Raw genomic sequence first — 18,984 nt, 5'->3', positions numbered from 1 at the left:
AACTCTCAAATTTATTTAAGTTTTCTTATTTGTTCTTCAATAATTTTATCAATTTCTCCACAAAGGCTTCAACTGCTATTGTAAATAATATCATCTTTTATTACCTTTTGTGTAATCTTTTTAAAATTTTTTTTTAATGTTTATTTATTATTGAGAAACAGAGACAGCATGAGCATGGGAGGGGCAGAAAGAAGGGAAGACAGAATCTGAAGCAGGCTCCAGGCTCTGTGTGGAGAGCTCAGAGCCTGACAGAGGGCTAGAACTCACAAAGATCATGCAAGATCATGACCTGAGCCAAAGTCAGACGCTTAACCGATTGAGCCACCCAGGCACCCCATTTTGTGTAATCTTTTTAACTCTTTATGTTTTATGCTGACCTTGTAATAAGCAATCTGAACTGAATTCGTATTTTTAATTAAATTTTTTTTTAAATTTAAACTCCAGTTAGTTCACATACAATGTAATATTAGTTTCAGGTGTACAATTTAGTAATTCAACACTTCCAAGCAACACCCAGGGCTCATCACAACAAGTGCACTCCTTAACCTGTATCACCTATTTCTCCAAAGAAGACACACAGATGGCCAACAGACACATGAAAAGATGTGCGACATCATTCATCATCAGGAAAATACAAATCAAAACTGTAATGAAATATCACCTCACATCTGTCAGAATGGCTAAAATCAACAACACAAGAAACAACAGGTGTTGGTGAGGCTGTGGAGAAAGGGAAATCCTTCTGTACTATTGGTGGGAATGCCAACTAGTACAGCCACTCTGAAAAACAGTTCGGAGGTTCCTCAAAAAGTTAAAAATAGAACTACCCTACAATACAGCAATTACAGTACTAGGTATTTACCTGAAGTATACAAAAATAACAATTCAAAGCGATACATGCACCCCAATATTTAGAGCAGTATTATCTACAATAGCCAAGCTATGGAAACAGCCCAAATGTCTACCAACTGATGAATGGATATACATAACATATATAATGTGTGTGTATGTACGTGTGTGTGTGTGTGTGTGTGTGTGTATGTGTATATATATATGTGTGTATATATATATGTATACACACACACACACACACGTACACACACACACACACAAAAAGAATGAAATCTTGCCATTTGCAATGACATGGATGGAGTTAGAGAGTATTATGCTAAGTGAAATAAATCAGGGAAAAATAAATACCATATGATTTCACTCGTATGAGGAATTTGAGAAACAAAACAAATGAGTGAAGGAGAAAAAAGAGAGGAAGGCAAACCAAGAAACAGACTATAGAGAACAAACTGATGGTTACCAGAGTGGAAGTGAGGGGGTGGGTGGATTAAATAACTGAACTCTTTATTAGTTGGATTAATTCCTTTTCCTTTCAGGTTTTTACACATCTTATTGAATGCTCATGTCTTGATTAGGATCTCCAAAGATAAACTTCCTGACACTAAAGAAAATGTGTTTTACTTTTACCAGCAAAAATAAAATTTCAGATAAGGCTTCATTTGATAATGCTTACTATCATAAACTATTCTTAGTTTATGAGGAGTTTCTATCCTGGAAGGGCACTGGATTTTACTCAATGTTTTTCTCTAATGAGATGATCATATTATTTTTTCATTTAATCTGTTAACAGGGTGACATTCACTGATAGACTTTTTCCCTTTAACCATTGTTTCATTCATGGAATTCTCTCTCTATAAAAGAAAACCCAAATAGCTAATACCATATGAAAACATTAAACTCCACTAGTAATCAGAAAAATTACCATAAAAAAGTAATACTGTGCCATTTTTCATCTTTCATCTTGGCCAAAATATCTAAAGTCTAACTATATCCAATGATGGCAAGTATGTGTGAAAAATGGTTCACACATACATTATTGGGGAAGCATAAAGAAAATTTCTACTACATATTGGTTCAGTGCCCAAGGAAGGTGACTGGGTAGTAGATAATCAAATAGAAATATGTTCTCTCCCATGTCCACAAAGCTTTCTAGTCATCTAAAAACTAATGAAATTTTCTAGAATGAATTTACAAAATGTTTTCTAGATTTATATTCATATTCAGGTTTAATACTATCTGCTGCAGAAAAAAAAAAAAAAAGACCACTGATCTTTCCAGGCCAATGATATGGCAGAATTTCCATTTATTTATTGGGATAATAGACACTGAGAGTTGATTCTTGATTAAAATCTGAAAGAAGTGATTTCATATTAGGAGCATTGTTTTTTTTTTAAGTATATTTATTTTTTGAGACAGAGAGAGAGAGAGAGTGCACACACAAGTGGGAGAGGGGCAGAGAGAGAGGAAGAGAGAATCCCAAGCAGGATCTGCACTGCCAGCACAGAGCCAGATGTGGGGCTTGAACCCATGAACTGTGAGATTACGACCCAAGCCAAAACCAAGAGTCCAAGGTTTAACCAACTAAGCCATGTAGGCGCCCCAAAGCATTGTTTTTATTATGTTTAATTATTTCTTGCCAGAGATTATTTATATTATTTTCCTTCTTACTGTACGCAATTTAGGTTAGGTTAATATCCAAATATTTTTTCTAACATTTTTATGTTTACCTTTCAGGAAAGAAAACAGATGATTCCAAGTAACTTAATTTGTATAGCTCCAAAAATTATAACCTTTGGACATTTACTCGAACAAATTCTTAATAATATTTAATATAAGAATGAGAAACTTCTAAATCCAAAGCTGACCAAACTTGATTTGTACCACCTCAATACAATTATTATAGCAGTTAGAAACTTACCATGGACTCACAATGATGAGAAAACACAATTGGCAAAGTCATGGACTTAACACTGGCACATACTCATTCCTGTGCCCTATTAAGCTGACTTCAACAGCTATGTTGCAAAATTTGGTTTCATTATCCAACTCTTTTCTTGGCCCACATTTATAGTAACTAACTCAATCAATTTTTTTAGCCTTAACGGCCTTAATGTATCCTTTCTTGTGCTGAGTTTTAAAGCTCAGCAAAGACTACCCTGAAAAAAATTATATCTTTTCCTACTTATATTACACTTACTCTCTTCACCATTCCTCTCCCACTTAGACATAAATATATTTATTGCATTCTTCTTCTTGAAAAACTGGGTACAGAGATTGATTCACTCCTTCCATCTGTCTTTCCTTAATATCTCACTCTGTGAATTCCCTATTCTGACATTTTACTTTAGATAATTTTTTTAAGTTACTGATACCCTTGGCATTCAACATTTGATTATTAAGTTGTTTATCAAAAAATCTTTTCCATTGCTCTCTTCTCAAATAATATAGCCAATTAAGTAATACCTGAAGAAATGTAGATGAGCTCCAAACAGCAATCTGAGGGGCAAAACTATTTCAGATTGGTGCTATTAACCAAAAATTCTATCCATTTTTGTCTTTATCTAAGAAAGCTGTCTATACATAAAAATTTCACACAGGAGAAAAATAGGATATAATGTGAAGTAATGTTTGAATAATATAAAAGTATACCTATAATCATTTTCACAACCAAATTTATTCTCCTGGGACCAAAGAGAATGCATTTATATTCAGACAGTCTTAAATTATCTATTTCACACTTAATATTTTGAATGCAGACACATATCTCATGGCATTATTGATTAAAAATCAAGTCAAAAAATAATACTACAAAATTCCATTCTCAAGAATAACTGAAAGATTTAGGGATCATATACATATTGTCAAAACACTGGATATTATTCTTGATTAATATTCTAAAATGAATGGTTTTAATTTTCAGTTAAGGTTTTAACAGATCAAGAAGTTTACATTTTTCAATTTACTAAAAACTGAGGATTTATTTTATACATAAAAGAGGAAATCATTTTTTTAAAAATCAAAAAAAAAGTTTAAAAACAGACTGATACCACTGTACTCTTTAATCACTCATTCATTCATCTAAAAATAATCTCAGGGATCAATTATATGCTAGGCACTGTAGGGAATAAAAATAGAAGTAAAACATGATCCTTTTCCTCTTGGAGCTTATAATATAACTAATGGGGGGGGATGGGGACACACATACATAAATAACCACAGTGTAAGACATAAAGTGGAAATTTCTAAGTTAGTAATAAAGAACTATGGGAGAGGGGGGATTTGAGGAGAAGATAGTGCTGCAGGGGATGGGGAGGGGGTGTTAGGGGACATTTGAACTATGCTTTGTAAGGGTTAGGATTCTTCCAGCAAAGAACAGAGCAGCAGAAGGGTATTTCAGAAAAAGGAAACAGCTGATTGTTAGTACACACACACACACACACACACACACACACACACACACACACAGAAATCTAGCCTAAAAATGCACCTGTCAAGTACTCAATAATTGAATTGAATTGATTAAATGAGACAATCCTTGAGGAAAAAATGTAGTTATTAAACATTTTCCTCAAGCTACACTGTGAATCCAAAAAAGCATGTTGTCCAGGAGTTTGGCTCAGTCTCAGTATTCTTGAAGCTAAAGACAATGATAGATGATCTCCTTCCCCTGGTTCCCTCACCTTCCCACCAGTAAAGGCTTCCCCATCCCTTACAGAAGGCACAACTCAGTGGAGTTTAAAATAGCTCCAGAACACTTCCTGCTCTATTCTAACTGTGCTTTCATTCCATTTGACTTAGACCAATTGGAATGTTGAGGGAAAACCCCATGAGGCATCAGGCATGTGAGATCATGTGTCAGTCCCTCAAAAATATTTGTCCATCCTACTGTGTGTATCTATCATTGCTCCCTACCCATGAGAAAGTAGAACATGTGGGGAAAATAGTTTTTAGCACATTGTTGTTTCTCCCTTTTTAAAAATAGATTTAAATACTTCCTTACTCAACTTTTATAAAAATTAATCACAAATTTATCCACTTCCTAAAAGGATGAAGACAGTGTATTCTAAACATTTTGTTTAGAAGTTACAGTTCTATAGTCATACAAGAAAGTTGCTATTCATCCCGTGATTTCCATGAATTAAATACCTGGCATGTTGTGAAGGGCTCAATAAACACCTGTGTAATGAATACTGTGTTATATAACCTCTTTATTTATTTTTTAAAGTTTATTTATTTTTTAATTGTAGAGAGACAAAGTGTGAGCAAGGGAGACAGGTAAAGGGAGAGAGAGAATCATAAGCATGTTCCATGCTCAGTGCAGAGCCGATTCAGGGCTCAATCCCAGGGCCCTGGGATCATGACCTGAGCCAAATTCAAGAGTCAGATGCTCAAGTGACTGAGCCACCCAGGTGCCCCCAATAACCCCTTTTAAAAGTGTGCAATATTGGGGTACTTGGGTAGCTCAGTTGGTTCAGTGACTGACCCTTGATTTTGGCTCAGGTCATGATCCAAGGGTTGTGGGATCAAGCCCCACATTGGGCTCTGAGCTGAGCAAGAAAGCCTGTTTAAGATGTTCTCTCTCCCTCTGCCTCTCCTCTGCTTGTGCTCTCTCTAAAAAAAAAAAAAAAAAAAAAAAAAAGATTCTCTTTCCCTACGCCCTCTCCCCACTGGCAGCTTTTCTCTCTAAAAAAAATTTTTTTTAGTGTGCAATATTGCAAATTTGAGAAAAAACTTTCAGATTCCTAACTTCAGTGGATGAGGATATACTGTCCCCATTCTTTTCGGCTCCCAGGTAAGAGGAATTCATCACTTCACTAAAGTACAAGCACGGCTCATACTGCTTGGGTAAGAAGTTTCTGCATATATGAGGTTAAAGCTGGAATGAGGGTCAAAGAAGAACCTTTGGGGAAGAACCAAGGTAAGTGGTTCAAAAAGGTCCTTATTTCCAGCCCAAAGCATTAATGCTAGGGAGAGATCACCTCATTATAAAATTTCTCTTTGGAAATTAGAAAAAGTCTCTAAAACCAGGGAACAGACTTCCCTGACTTTCTTATGTATCCACTAATAAAAATTTCCCCATTCTCCTGCTCTATTCTGTGATTTTATTCTGTTTGTTCTAGATCAAATGGAATGCTGAGGGAAAACCAACTTTTATTGGGGAAATATTCTTTGTATCTTAACGTCCTCAAAAGGTTTTATGTGATTCCTCTAATACTGCCTTTGCCACCATCAGTCATTTTCTATCCCAATTTTCTTTTAGTTTTCCTTAATACTTATTACTATCTAAAGTAGCCTTATCTATCCATCATTCAATTGAACAATCAGTCAAATACATGTCTCCTTATCTTGTTTCATAGATGTATCCTCTGTGCATAGAATAATACCTGGTATGTGGCTGGCTCTCAAATATTTTTGAGTAAAAAAACCAAAAATCAGATGTATGACTATTTCAATTCAGCTTCTAAAACTTCAAGCAATTACATCATCTGCCCAAATCTTCAACCTGCTAATTAAGAATGGTCGCAGTGCAGTGGGTTACTACAATTGCTTCTACTTCCAATCCTCTGAATTTGTTTACATCTTGACTTCTTTGAGAATACACATGAATTGCTATGTGTTCCTGTTTTTGTCTGTCATTCTGCAAGTTCCCAATGGGCTGTGGATTTCTTATATTGCACACAAACATAAAAATATTTATCTTTTGAGAAGATAATATGTTTTCAGTAAATAAATAATAAATTTATGAATATTCCTATAGAACTGAATCATCCATTCTAAAGCATTTTAATTGATGTGTAACAGGAAATGTATTACCACAGCACTTTAACATTTCAGCATCTAACAATGAGTGAATAATCAGGAGTGAATAATCAGGAAATATAGAATGCAAATTTAAGAGAGTAAAATCGCAATTCTAATTTTAAAGTAATATATCAATTACCAAGATCTGAATTAAACTTACAGTGTAAGTAAGCTAAGAGATCAGTTCTCTAATGTGAAATTGTACATTTTATTTTACATAAAATTTTTTGGGTTCAATAAGAGTTCGTTATACCAGAACAACTAGCAAAGTCTTATACCTCCTTTTTATATACTGAAATTTTTATCTCATCTACTTAAATCAGCAACTTAATTAATGAATCATAATTTTATAATATCTTTTATAGCTATATCTTTCATATTATTGCAATAAAGCCAGAAACATAGATGATATTATTTACAGGTATTGTAATTTATTATTAAGTTATTTATAATATACATTCACCTATTTTTCCACACCTATGGCCAATCTATATACTCATTGTACTTATAACATTTGACTGTTTTTCACAAACCATCCTTTAGACCCAATTTTCATGAAATGTTAAAAAGTGCTATATATCTTTTGGAGGAATTTTATAAAATTTAGATTTCTTAGCTTTAAAAAAGTTCTAGTTATCTTCTTAATAATAGAGTCATTCTTGCAAAGTAAAAAAAAATAGAGTGTATGTATATGTGTGTGTATAAAATGCCATTTTCCTTGGAAGGGTCAACAATGAGGAGCCCTGTTTATGAGCCATATTAACACCAAAGAGAGAGCTTAGCAATGTCTGTTTCTAAAAATAAATCCTGTGTGTCTCTTGTTGTCATCATCAACCAGAGTCTTCTGTGCTCTGTGACAGAAAGCATCAAGACTGCCTCTTTGCCTTTCCACAAGCATTATACATCAATATCCAAAGTTCTCCCTTTTCTGTCAAGGTGGCAGAGATAAAAAGAATTCTGCAATCACCCTAAGCAGACATTTAAACATTATTGCCCCTTAAGCAGACAGTTATCATGTTGTTTTGGCAGCAGGAAGGAATCTGTGGTTTCACTTGAATGTTATTCTTCTTTATTTAAACTACTAGAAATAACCCAAAAATGACAGAATGCTCTTTCTATAAATAATCATTCCAGTGTAGAGTTATATTAGGAGGTAACTCAGATGGCATGATAACGCCTAACAAGCTAATCTTAGACCTGCAATGCCATAAGATAGAAATACCGAGGCTAAGAATAACTGACCCAAAGGAGTCAGCCTGCTAAAGAGAGCCACAGACATGTGGGCATCTGCAGATTTTAATGCATTTAATGATCTTCTGAAAGCTTCTTTCGCCTGGAAGGCAATAAATTATGTTGGTCATTAATATGACAATCAATAATGCCTCCACGATGTATTCCATAAAGATAGCTCAAGATTCTCATAGCCAATAAGATTATAAAAATTAGTTGATGAGAACCAAGGAGCTGACTCCTGAATAATTGCATTAGTATCTAACTGGTGAATTCAATGTACAAATTTAACTCAAGATAAAGTAAAATGTAATACCATGTTGGTACACACAAACATCACCATCCAGTTTTCGCCTAAAAAGTCCACATTGGGCCCAAATTGGATGAATACAGATTCAAAATAAGCAGAGTAAAATTTTATTAGCTAGATTATTCTTTTGGCTTAAGAATTTGACATAGCATGTTGAGATAAGGATTTGAGTGGAGATACAGACTTTAGTGAACCTCCCCCCTGCCGAACTCATTTCTAGGTAAGGAATGAAGTAGATATAATTCAAACATTTTGGTCAAAAAATACTGAAGCCCATGGAGCTAACATTTGAAGGAAAAAAAAAAAGATCTCCGGCTAAATTACATTAGTTATAATGCGCTATTTTGCAGTGGTGCAAACCTTACATGTATGACTTATAAGATGTACCGTGAGCACTGGCAAACAACATGCCAAATGCACTGAGGATACTGGTTCTGTCCACAGTGTGTACTCATTACTCTGCATATCATCAGTCTCATGGAACTCTAGAGGTTGGCTTGAGTTGTCTCAGCCCTGGACAGTGTTCACTTCCTCCAATATCATTATCAAGCCCTGGGAATGTGAAGTAAGGCTCCTCCAACCAAGCCTTTCACCATAGTTGCCTATTTGTGCCTTAAACCTCCCAGGACTAAGAAGTATGCCTAGACATTTATCTATATAGCTGATTCAATATTTTTAGCCCCAGATATGAAACACATTATCCTATGCAAAATATTTTTCTCTTTGAGAAAAAGTGGCAGAGAGATGGTAAACAAGAACAGAGACATGGTAAACAAACCAAGTTCAAACCTGACCCTGCTGGTTCCTACCCATGATCACCATAAGTAAGTTCCTCTGAACCTGTTTCCATATCTGCAAAATACGAATCCTGCTCTAAGTAGTGCATACCTCTCCAAACTGCAAGGAAGATTAAAAGATGAAACAATGCCTGGTACAGAAAAAGCCTCTGAAACAGTAGCTTATTACATTAATAAGAAGAATGACAATGTTAAAAAAATGATGAAAACACATGGCTCCAAACACTGACCTCCTAAGTTGAGACTAAACAATTAGATCAGAGTAGAATGTGGTAGAAAAATCATGAAAATGATAACTGATTGTGATATTTTTAAATCTAAAATGAGTGGTGTCTGATGTAAAAGACACATTCAAAATATACAACTGAATTTCATTTGTAAGCAGATTTAAAAAGCACCCTCAAAGAAAGAGAGAGGCAAACCAAGAAACAGGCTTTACTATAAAGAACTGAAGGTTACCGGAGGGGAGGTGGGTGGGGGATGGGTTAAATAGGTGATGGGGATTAAGTGCACTTGTTGTGAGAGGGTCCTATGTAAGTATTGAATCACCAAATTGCACACCTGCAATGAATACTGCACTGTGTATTAATAAACTAGAATTTAAATAAAAAAATTTTAGAAAGCACCATCAAGAGTAAAATTTGAATCATGTTCTATTCACCAACAGCTTTTCTAATTCACCCTACATGAGGTTCCCTGAGAACTTTTTGGGTAAACACGTTTTCACTAAAATGAGAACTTCCAGGCCACAATGTGCAATTTAATGGAAATTCAGTGAAATTTTCTTGGGTTTTTTGTTTGTTTGTTTTTAATTTCAACTTTTAAAATTTAAAAATATTTTAACCTACTTTGGATATGTGTCATGTCTTTGACACCCACCAAAAGTCACCTCAAATAATTGAAAAAAAGCATCCACAGGGCTAAAATTGTGTCAATACTGAATATAAATTATAAATAAAATGTTTCAATACAAGCAGTAGGCCATGAGGGGAAGAAGTAAAAAAAAAAATGAAGTTCTGGGGTTTTTCCAACCTTATCAACATGCAAAGAGCTTAATCATAAGTAAATGACTAGTTACAGTCTGTGGTTTGGTAAATTTCCTTCTTCCTTAAATGTAGTTTTCATTGGATTTAATTATTGGGTATTTAAAAAACACCATATATAAAAGGCCCATCCCTTATTTGACTAAGGAAAATTTAACATTAAAATAATGAACGGAACTGATACTCTTCTAAAACACAAGAATTACTCAGTTTTGTTTTCACGAACCAGAGCATCACAGAGTAACCCTAAACATAATGTTCTCTGATAATATGTAAAACGTGGGGCAGTTAGTATTGCAAAAACTCTTGTTTAAGTTAAAGTTGTTTTCTGCAAGTGACTTAGTGGGGGAAGAATAGAACTAGTAGACCCAAGGTATTTTCTCATCCCTTCATCTCCAGATTGTCAGCTCCCAAAATTAGAAAAGGGAGAATTGCCCATAGTAAGGACACCATGCATCCAAGCCAACCACTGGCACTTTATCTTCCTTTCAAGAATGGGACAGACCATAGCACTGCCACTCTGATTTGAAGCACATGCCAAAATATCTTTGAATTTCATCTACTGAAAGCTTATTTTTAAAGTCATTTTCATGGGCTTTTATTCCAATTAAATTGTTTTCAAAGTATTCCAATTCAGAAAAAAATTGTTAAAATGCAGTTACTATTCCAGATTGTTAAAATTGTTCATTACTCTGAAAATGTAATAATTATAACAACATACTGGCAAAGAAATTGCATTTTGAATATTTTAAAAATAATCCTCCTTCAGTGTAAAGAAAAGTTTATACATTAAATAAATTTCTCTTAATATTTTCTGTATCCCTCAAAGCCAGCATTAAAGGAATACTTTACTCAAATTTATAATAAATGTTTGTAATGCACTAGTTTACAATGTTGATTTTCCTCTTCTCTAAAAAGCGATTTATAACCCTACAGAGATCCAGTGTTCTTCCATAACTATTCTTTTTAGGGTTCCTTCTAACAACAATACTAAGAAAGGTTTCCTATTCAATACTAGTAAAAAAATGTATCAGTGTCAAAATGGATGTAAAAATCTTCATGAAAATGAAGTAACACCCACGATTCAATTGAAAAAAATTACATGGTCTGCTTCCTTCATTTAATTGTTTATATTTTGAGAAATACAACCTGAAGAAAAGTACCAAGAAGAAAATTCCAACCACCAACATACACACTGTAGCAAATACTGCTGGTGCCTAGCTAACATGCATTCCTTACCCTCCCTTCCTTCTTCCTAATACAAACTAAACGTTCAGCTGCAGCACCCACTCTCCCAGGCTCAGTATGACTGTAAGGAGCTATCATGGTGGTCCCGTCCTTCTTTGTTCCTGGGTAGATGCTGCTTTTCTGGCCAATAAATTATGAAAGACAATTTGCTGGAGAAATGTTGGGTAAAACTTCCCTGAAGAAAACATCCAAGGAAGCAAAGTATCTCTTCTATGTCTCCAGACTTTGTCGGGCATAAATAGACACAATGCCTGGATCTGCCACATTCAACTCCTGCTTTGTTGAGGAAATAGACCTGTGAAGAAGATACAACTCTAAGGCCAACAGAGGGAAGCGGTATGAATGACCTGATTATTTTTGACATTATTGACCACCTAGTGCTGTCAACTACCCTGCAATTTTAACTAAGTGATAAATTTCCTTGTTGTCACTTTGAGTAGGATTTTCTGTTACTCGGAGCAGAACACAATCAATTTACCTACTACTTGGATTAAACACCATTAATATTCTGGCGCAGTAGATTTGTGTGCGGTCTGTAAGAAACACTTGTTAGAAGATATGCGCATATCGTAAAAATTCATACAAAGTGAAAAAGTATGATGATAAAAACAAAAGTCCCCCCATCCCCTGGCCCCAGCAACCAGCCCACCACTACACACACAAAACTGTCCATGATTTCTTTCAACCTATGTGTGAATCCTTCTGGGAGATGGATGGATGGACAAAATACACTTTCATAAAAGTGAGATCATATCACTGATGTTATTTTTATTTAAAAAACACTAAATGATTTTATCAGGATCAAAAACTGCAACTGAAGGGACTATCAACATACTAAATGATTCCTTCCTCTATGAGGTTCTATTTCCAAGAAGATCTTTCTAAGGTTAAATTACTTTACAAAATCAGTGTTTGGAGTCCTTTTCTTTTACCCCTGTGTTTCCATTTTAAGCAGCAGGGAATCTGTCCCTGCCCAGAAAGAAGCTATCAGCAGTTTCACATTTTACTCTATCTCACCTCTCTCTAATGCCTCATATTGGTTATGTTTATGAATGTTGCCCTACTTTATAAAATTTGCTTTCTATCCTGTAACCACAATCTCGTATTTGTTTAAATAGATTCATGGTTTGCCCCATTTATCTGCCTATGCTTTTCCTACTTCTGTATTTCACTTTTTATTCATCTCTTCATTGTGTGGGTTTCATTGGAAGCAGCCTTGTTCATGTTTGGGAATTTCTGACTTGCCTACCCATTTTCTCTATATTTTAATAACTCTTGCCTGAATGGACCATTGGGTTACACTTCTTTTTGAACTTCAAAGATTTTTCTTCGTTATTTTTTGTCACTGAATGTTGGATATGCTTGATACTTCTTGAGTCCCATACATTCCCTTCCTCCCCACCTTCCCCCCACCATATACCTTTGCTTTACCTGCATGAACTCCTGAAGAATTTTTATTATTTGAAAATCAATAGCCCAGTTAGAATATGACTCTGTGATGAGCATTTGCAGCAAACTATCCTTAAAATATGAGAGTTCTTTCAGTCTACAGATTTATTTATTTTTTTTCTTTTCCAATGCAATAATCTTTCTTCTTTTTCACAAAATTATCCTCTGTTTCAATGTTTTAGAATATCAACTTCAGGGATATAAATAATCTTTTTGTTTTATTTCCTTTGTGTTTCTTATTAATTGACTTTCCAATTGCTTGAATCCATTTTCCTTTTTCATTCCCTACAGTGGTCTTAAACCTTTCCCCTTTGTTGGTAAAGAGTTTCACTGGTGTCTCTTCTGCTTCCTGCTATTTCTAATGAATATTTTTGTTCTGTAATTATCATGCTTTTTCATTTTCATTTGTTTCCCAAGATCTAAAATATCCTTTTCTCTTGTGCTATTGTTTACCATCTCATCTTTGAGTTCCTGTTTTATGGAATTTATGTTCTTATTAAGATGCCTCATTTGTGAGGAAAAATTATTAGATAATTCCATGGATTCAGTAAAAATATGTTTTCTCCTGGTGGAATATCTAAGGTTAGACGGGGAAGGGTATTTCATGCAAAAGAATTATGGATCATTTTCCTAACTTAGAGTGTTGCCCTGAAGCCTTCATTTCTCCAGAGACAGTGTTCGTTCACCTTCCTCCATTTCACTAGTTTCTTTTCCAGAGTCATTTCTACTATTTCTCACGCACAAGAAATAATAACAACAACAACAGCTAAGGATATCCACTCAGTTTGCTTCTCTTCAAATCTGGCAATGTTAGTGAGAATTTTGAGACAGTAGTCATTTTGTCAGTAAAATTCTAAGGGGGCCTAGGATGCAGGGCCTGTTAGGTTTCTCTGTCTTGATCAAAATCCCCATTTCCCTTTTTTCCTTGTCTATTAGCTTCCAAGATAGCTTAGGTCATATCACTTTCTGTACTCACTTAATGCTGAACACTGTGTCTGTGTGTGCATGCGTACATGTGTGTGTGTGTGTGTGTGTGTGTGTGTGTGTGTGTGTGTAGGGCGAGTGTTGGCCAGGTTATACAATTTTAGAGTCACTTCATTATCTATCAGTGGCAAAAAATTATGTCGTACATCATTTTCAAATTTCTCATCTTCAAAATCAAAATCCTCAGTTTTAAATCTCAATTTGGGGGGCACCTGGGTGGCTCAGTTGGTTGAGCATGTGACTCTTGATTTTGGCTCAGGGTCATGGGATCCAACACTGTGTCGGGTTCCATGCTGAGCATGGAGCCTGCTTAAGATTCTCAATCTCAATCTCTCTCTCTCTCTCTCTCTCTCTCTCTCTCTCCCCCTCCCTCCCCCCTCTGCCCCTCCCCCACTCATATACATGCAACTCTCTAAATAAAAATAATAGATAAGTAAATAAACAAATATTCAGAATTGGGATTTATTTCAGTGTTCTGAGGGGTTTTATTGAATTTTCTTACTTAACAGACATAACAATTATTCCACTGGTGTAATCCACAGAGATATAAAATATTCATTCTTGTCCTTATTCTCAATGGGCCTATTTATAACTAGCTTTCTGATCACTACCTATCAAATATTCAAATTGATAACAGCCTTGTAAGTGAAGATAACTTGAGTTAGAGAATGGCAAAACAGTAATTATGGGAAATACCAGAAGTGATTCTTGACATGACAGGAGCATTTCACAGACTTACATTTTCATAATTAGATTCTGCTTTCCAAGTAGACATAAATGGCTACTGAATCTAAAATGTTCCTTTCCCCTCGACAATGCACACCAAAGGGAAAAAAAAAGATTCTGAAAGGGTGAAGATATGTTTTCCATAAAAGAAATTCAGGATTTAGATTTAAATGCTTTTCTTTTATACCCTAAAATAAGAATACATAGTAAAAATATGAGTTTTCCTTATTTTAAATGTATTTTACATTAATGCTGTATAAACTCTAGGAAATTCTTTTATAGTAATTGTTCCAATATTGTCTGGACAGCTCTGCTGTCCAACATGTTAAGCAAGATGCCTGGCAACAGGAGAACACCCCAAATTCTGCCAGCTACTGCTGAGTGACCTGAGTCAATATTTGTACATGCTTCACTTTCTGCCACAGTTATCACTTATATTGGCCCACACAAGCCACAAAAGTAGAGACTGACCTAGCACAATGTGTCACTCATAATGAATTCCAAGATTCAATATTACAGAGCATTTTAACTGAAAACACATTAGCAGATTATACTGTAGAACCTAGTTCTCCCTAAAATGTCTTGCCTAGCTAGATCAATATTAGAAAAAAATGGAACCATATAAAACACTTGCAATTCAACGGTATATAAAGAACTCTGAAGAAAACTCACCTTTATCAATGCGTAGTATGGAGCTTAACTTTTAAAACAGCAAATGGGAACTTCAAAGCAATAGGTAACAATAAAACAAAGCTTTTTAAAACAATCTCAAGAAATACTTTGTTGTGGTTTCACTGTTCAATTATACATTCTGCAAATTCTTTGCCTTTGATTACTATGTAATGAGACACTTTACAGAACACATGTACATGTACACATGCATGCGCGCGCACACACACACACACACACACACAAACTACTCTGATTTACAGTCACAATTTACACAAGGAGATGACTAGTTCTTACCAGAACAGGAAAACCAAAAAAAGTAACTGACGTATAAGATAACTAAAGAAAACTTACTCTTAAAACAAAATATCATTGTTCTATGTGACATACAATTGAACTCAGCTGGCTTGTTCAGCAAGATAGAGCATGGTATGGAAGAGCCAGAAGCCCAGGTTCTTTCACTAAAAATAGTTATAATAATAGGGAGTCTGCATTTCAATAACATGTTGTTACATTTGAACCTCATAAAGAATGCCCAGAGGTAAGCATGAGGACATCATTATTGTTCAGGTTACAGATGAGTAACCAGTTACCCAAATGGCTAAGAGCCGGAACACAGAGCTCTTGACTCCTCGAACAGTGTTGTCTCCACCACTTTGCACTACTACCAAATAATCTCTTTCAGATCCAACGACTCCATCCATTCCTATGCCTATCAATCATAGACCCATGCCACTGGTCCGAAAGGGAGTGAAATGAAATTTGCAGATAAATTAAGACAAATACACCTCTAACTTGTCAATTAACTTAAAGGAAAACCCTACTGAAATGGGTCACCAGGATCACCATTGTCTCCTCCTACCCCTTCATCAGTGTTACTTAAAGTTTGCTGCAGCCTTAGGATTGCTGGGAAGATAGTAAAAATTCCAATATCCAGGCTAGTTCCCATACCAGTTAAATCAGAAACTCTGGGGGTGTAACCAAGGCATTGGTGTTTTGTAAAATATTCTTGATGACTCCAAATTTGAGAGCCAGGGCCTCAGAGGAAGTGCACAATAAAGACTGGGGGAACTAAAGTTAAGGCCATATTGCATTAAACAACATCAAATGTTATACAACATGGTAGAATGGATGCAAATGATTTTATGTTTAAAATTTGAAAAATTAACAGAACTTGGAGTTTCCTTATTTATATCAGACAGGTTTGAGAGTTGATGTCAATCTACATCACCTTTCACTTAAGAGCTGGTTCTTACAGGATGTTTCCTGTAGAACTGACAACTGCACGGACAGTCTCAAGCACTTCCCTGCTGGAAAATATTATTGCTTTCATGTCAGGAAAATGACAGTCTCAACTGAAAATCGGAGTAAAGTTACATATGATTATCAAGGACACCGAAAACAGTGAGGCTTGCAAACACCTGTAGCCTGTGGCAAGAGATTCAATGTCAGCGGCCAGTCGCTGCTTCAAAGGCACAGCTTTGTCTCTACCGTGTGAAAGAAACATGAAACTCCTAACACAGAGGTGAGGACTAAACAGAAAAAGTGTAGTACTGAAAAGATACCCGATATAGTGATTGTTTAAAAGTTGATCCATATTTAAAAAATAAAACACTAAATTAAGTGACCAGTTCCATTGGAGACACACCAGAAGACCCCTCCCCAAGCTCTTGTCAACTTTAAAGCCACAAAGATAATAAACCATACTAAAATCCTAGTACGTTTGCTTCAGATAAGCAGACGCTACTAGTTAAAATAATTCTTGCCACTTAAGTGTCAACACCTCAAATTACACAAGATCGATCTCTTATTCTGAGCCCACCAAAAAACTGGATCAAGAGAAGTATCTTAAAATCATCACAACTAACGGAGGTTTAAAGATAACTTGCTTCAAACATAGGTGCGTAAATGGGAAGGTGTTCAGCACTGAAACAGACATCATGCCAACCTGTGGAATATTTCTTTCACATCTAGCTCTAGCAAGTAAACTCTGTTCTACGTTGCATTCTTTTCATGGAAATCTATGTGGTGATCTATAATTATGATCAAGCCCACATAGGAACTTAGAAGATGTGAGGGAGAACTTTAAGCCAATTTAGACTGAAACATTCGGAGGACGGAAACAAACCCCCCCCCCAAGCTTTAGGAACTGTCTGTAGGATTAAATATGAAGAGCAGCAATTATAAGTAAGTGTTATCATGCGGAGAGTCTGCTCTTTTAACAAACAGAAATTGATAAAGCTGACAAGTTTCGTCTCCTCAGCACACCTTCTTGACGGCACAAGCACATACAGAGAGAAACCAGAAATTAGACTCTGTTACTGTTATTCTTTAAAGGGTTGCACCTGCATGTAACACCTTTATGTGTGCGCTATGCCATCCATCTGCCTGACAATTCTAGACTCTCCAAATGTTTTTAAAGAAAATTAAAATAAGCATCTGCTAATAATAATTTTATTCCATCCTGAATACTTTCGTTTTGGGCTGCTGAGAAAAAGCCACATTAAAACTACCTTTGTAACTCCTAGCAAACACATTTCAGAAGGTAGGTCTATAAATAGATGTGCTTCTGTATGCACACTGTAAATATAAAATCATCCGGCTAGCGGAGGCTGCTATTTAAACTGAAGCCCCAGGATGAACTTACCTGATTTTTAAAGTCCCATTAGAATAGCTTGCAATCAGTACAGATCTCCGTTTTCTACTTGCAGAGTAAGGCAAAGCACCCCCAACTACATTTTACTTATCTCAGTCCCATCCTTCATCAGAAGCTTTGAGATTTCATTCAGAAGCTGTTGTCCCTAAATGCTGAATATGCACAGAAACGGTAATGGAAGGGATCTAAGTTAAACCCTACAGACGCACCAAGAAAATAGCAACATCAACACCAAAAAGCAGCAATTCCTTGAGAGGTGCTTTTTCTTAGCTGCATTTCCCAAGTCTGCCTCCTTTCACACATAAAATGTCTCAGTTATGGAAGAGGATCTTACCTGAGCTGATCATACTGTGCATTCTCTGCTGAGCCAAGAGCTGCTCTCGTCCAGCCACCCCATCTGAAGAAAAACACGAGTCACTCTCGTAAATTGTCTGCAGCATATTCCAATCACTCTTACTTCAGCTACATGAAAGATTCATCGCTGCTCAGTGCACGGGCCCCAGGAGCTACCCTCCCTGGTCCTCCCTCCTCCCCGAGGAGAGAAGAGGCAGCAGCCGACCAACTTCCACAATGATTCCCTTTCTGTTAAGGTGGACATACACTTTTCAAAATATCTGGACACTTTTCCTGTGTTACCAACCTGTGTACAAAGCAGAAAGGACCAAGTCGATGCTATGGCTGTCTGGAGTTTAGGTTATCCCGGAAACTAAAAGCAGGTGGGGAATAGGAATGTGCTTCGGGGTTATTGCTTTGTCAGAATAAGTAGAAAAATATTAACTGTACCCACGAGAAAAAGAAACTGATTAAACCTGGCTTATAGTTCTTCAGGCTGCTAGAGTTGCGTTGCAAGAACCCTCAGTCCTGCAAGTGGCTTCAGCCGGTGCCCTTCTATCTGTTTGTGTGCGTCTCTTCCCCCTCTCTGGTCTCTCTCAGCTCAAGTTGGCTAAAGCTAGTGATAATCCATTTGCATATGAATCAACAACGGCAGGGCCCACAGGCACAGAAATAGAACAATGGTCGGCCTGAGCCAAAAATAGGTCAAGCATGGCCGAGTGATTGGAGCCAGCATTAATGCATTTAAAAATACCCCAGCAAACCCAGCTGTCCAGCCTCTATCTTTCAAACCATAATTCTCGATTGCAGGGCCTTAAAAGCAATTAACTCTTTCCTCCCTCCCAGCTTGCTTTACACACTGTATTTCCATACTGGCGATTTGTT

General features: G+C 36.0%; 1 protein-coding gene across 7 annotated transcripts in view; it reads right to left on the bottom strand.

Annotated features, from left to right (window-relative positions):
• The window catches only part of HDAC9 (histone deacetylase 9), a 927,480-nt gene that overhangs the window by 513,754 nt on the left and 394,742 nt on the right, over nucleotides 1-18,984 (bottom strand). For 6 of the 7 annotated variants that reach the window (XR_007150219.1, XR_007150220.1, XM_047849221.1 and 3 more), the window contains exon 3: nucleotides 18,101-18,163. Coding sequence is in view for 5 of the 7 variants with exons in the window: in XM_047849221.1 (XP_047705177.1) it covers nucleotides 18,101-18,163 (63 nt within the window). In the remaining 2 variants the exon portion in view is untranslated. Of the gene's footprint in view, nucleotides 1-18,100; nucleotides 18,182-18,984 lie in introns of those variants that run through there. The other variant, XM_047849223.1, reaches the window with a different exon arrangement.

Source organism: Prionailurus viverrinus, chromosome A2 (assembly GCF_022837055.1).
Source record: "Prionailurus viverrinus isolate Anna chromosome A2, UM_Priviv_1.0, whole genome shotgun sequence".
In the NCBI taxonomy this organism is placed as follows: Eukaryota; Metazoa; Chordata; class Mammalia; order Carnivora; family Felidae; genus Prionailurus; species Prionailurus viverrinus.
This window is presented reverse-complemented; position numbering and strand designations above follow the sequence as displayed.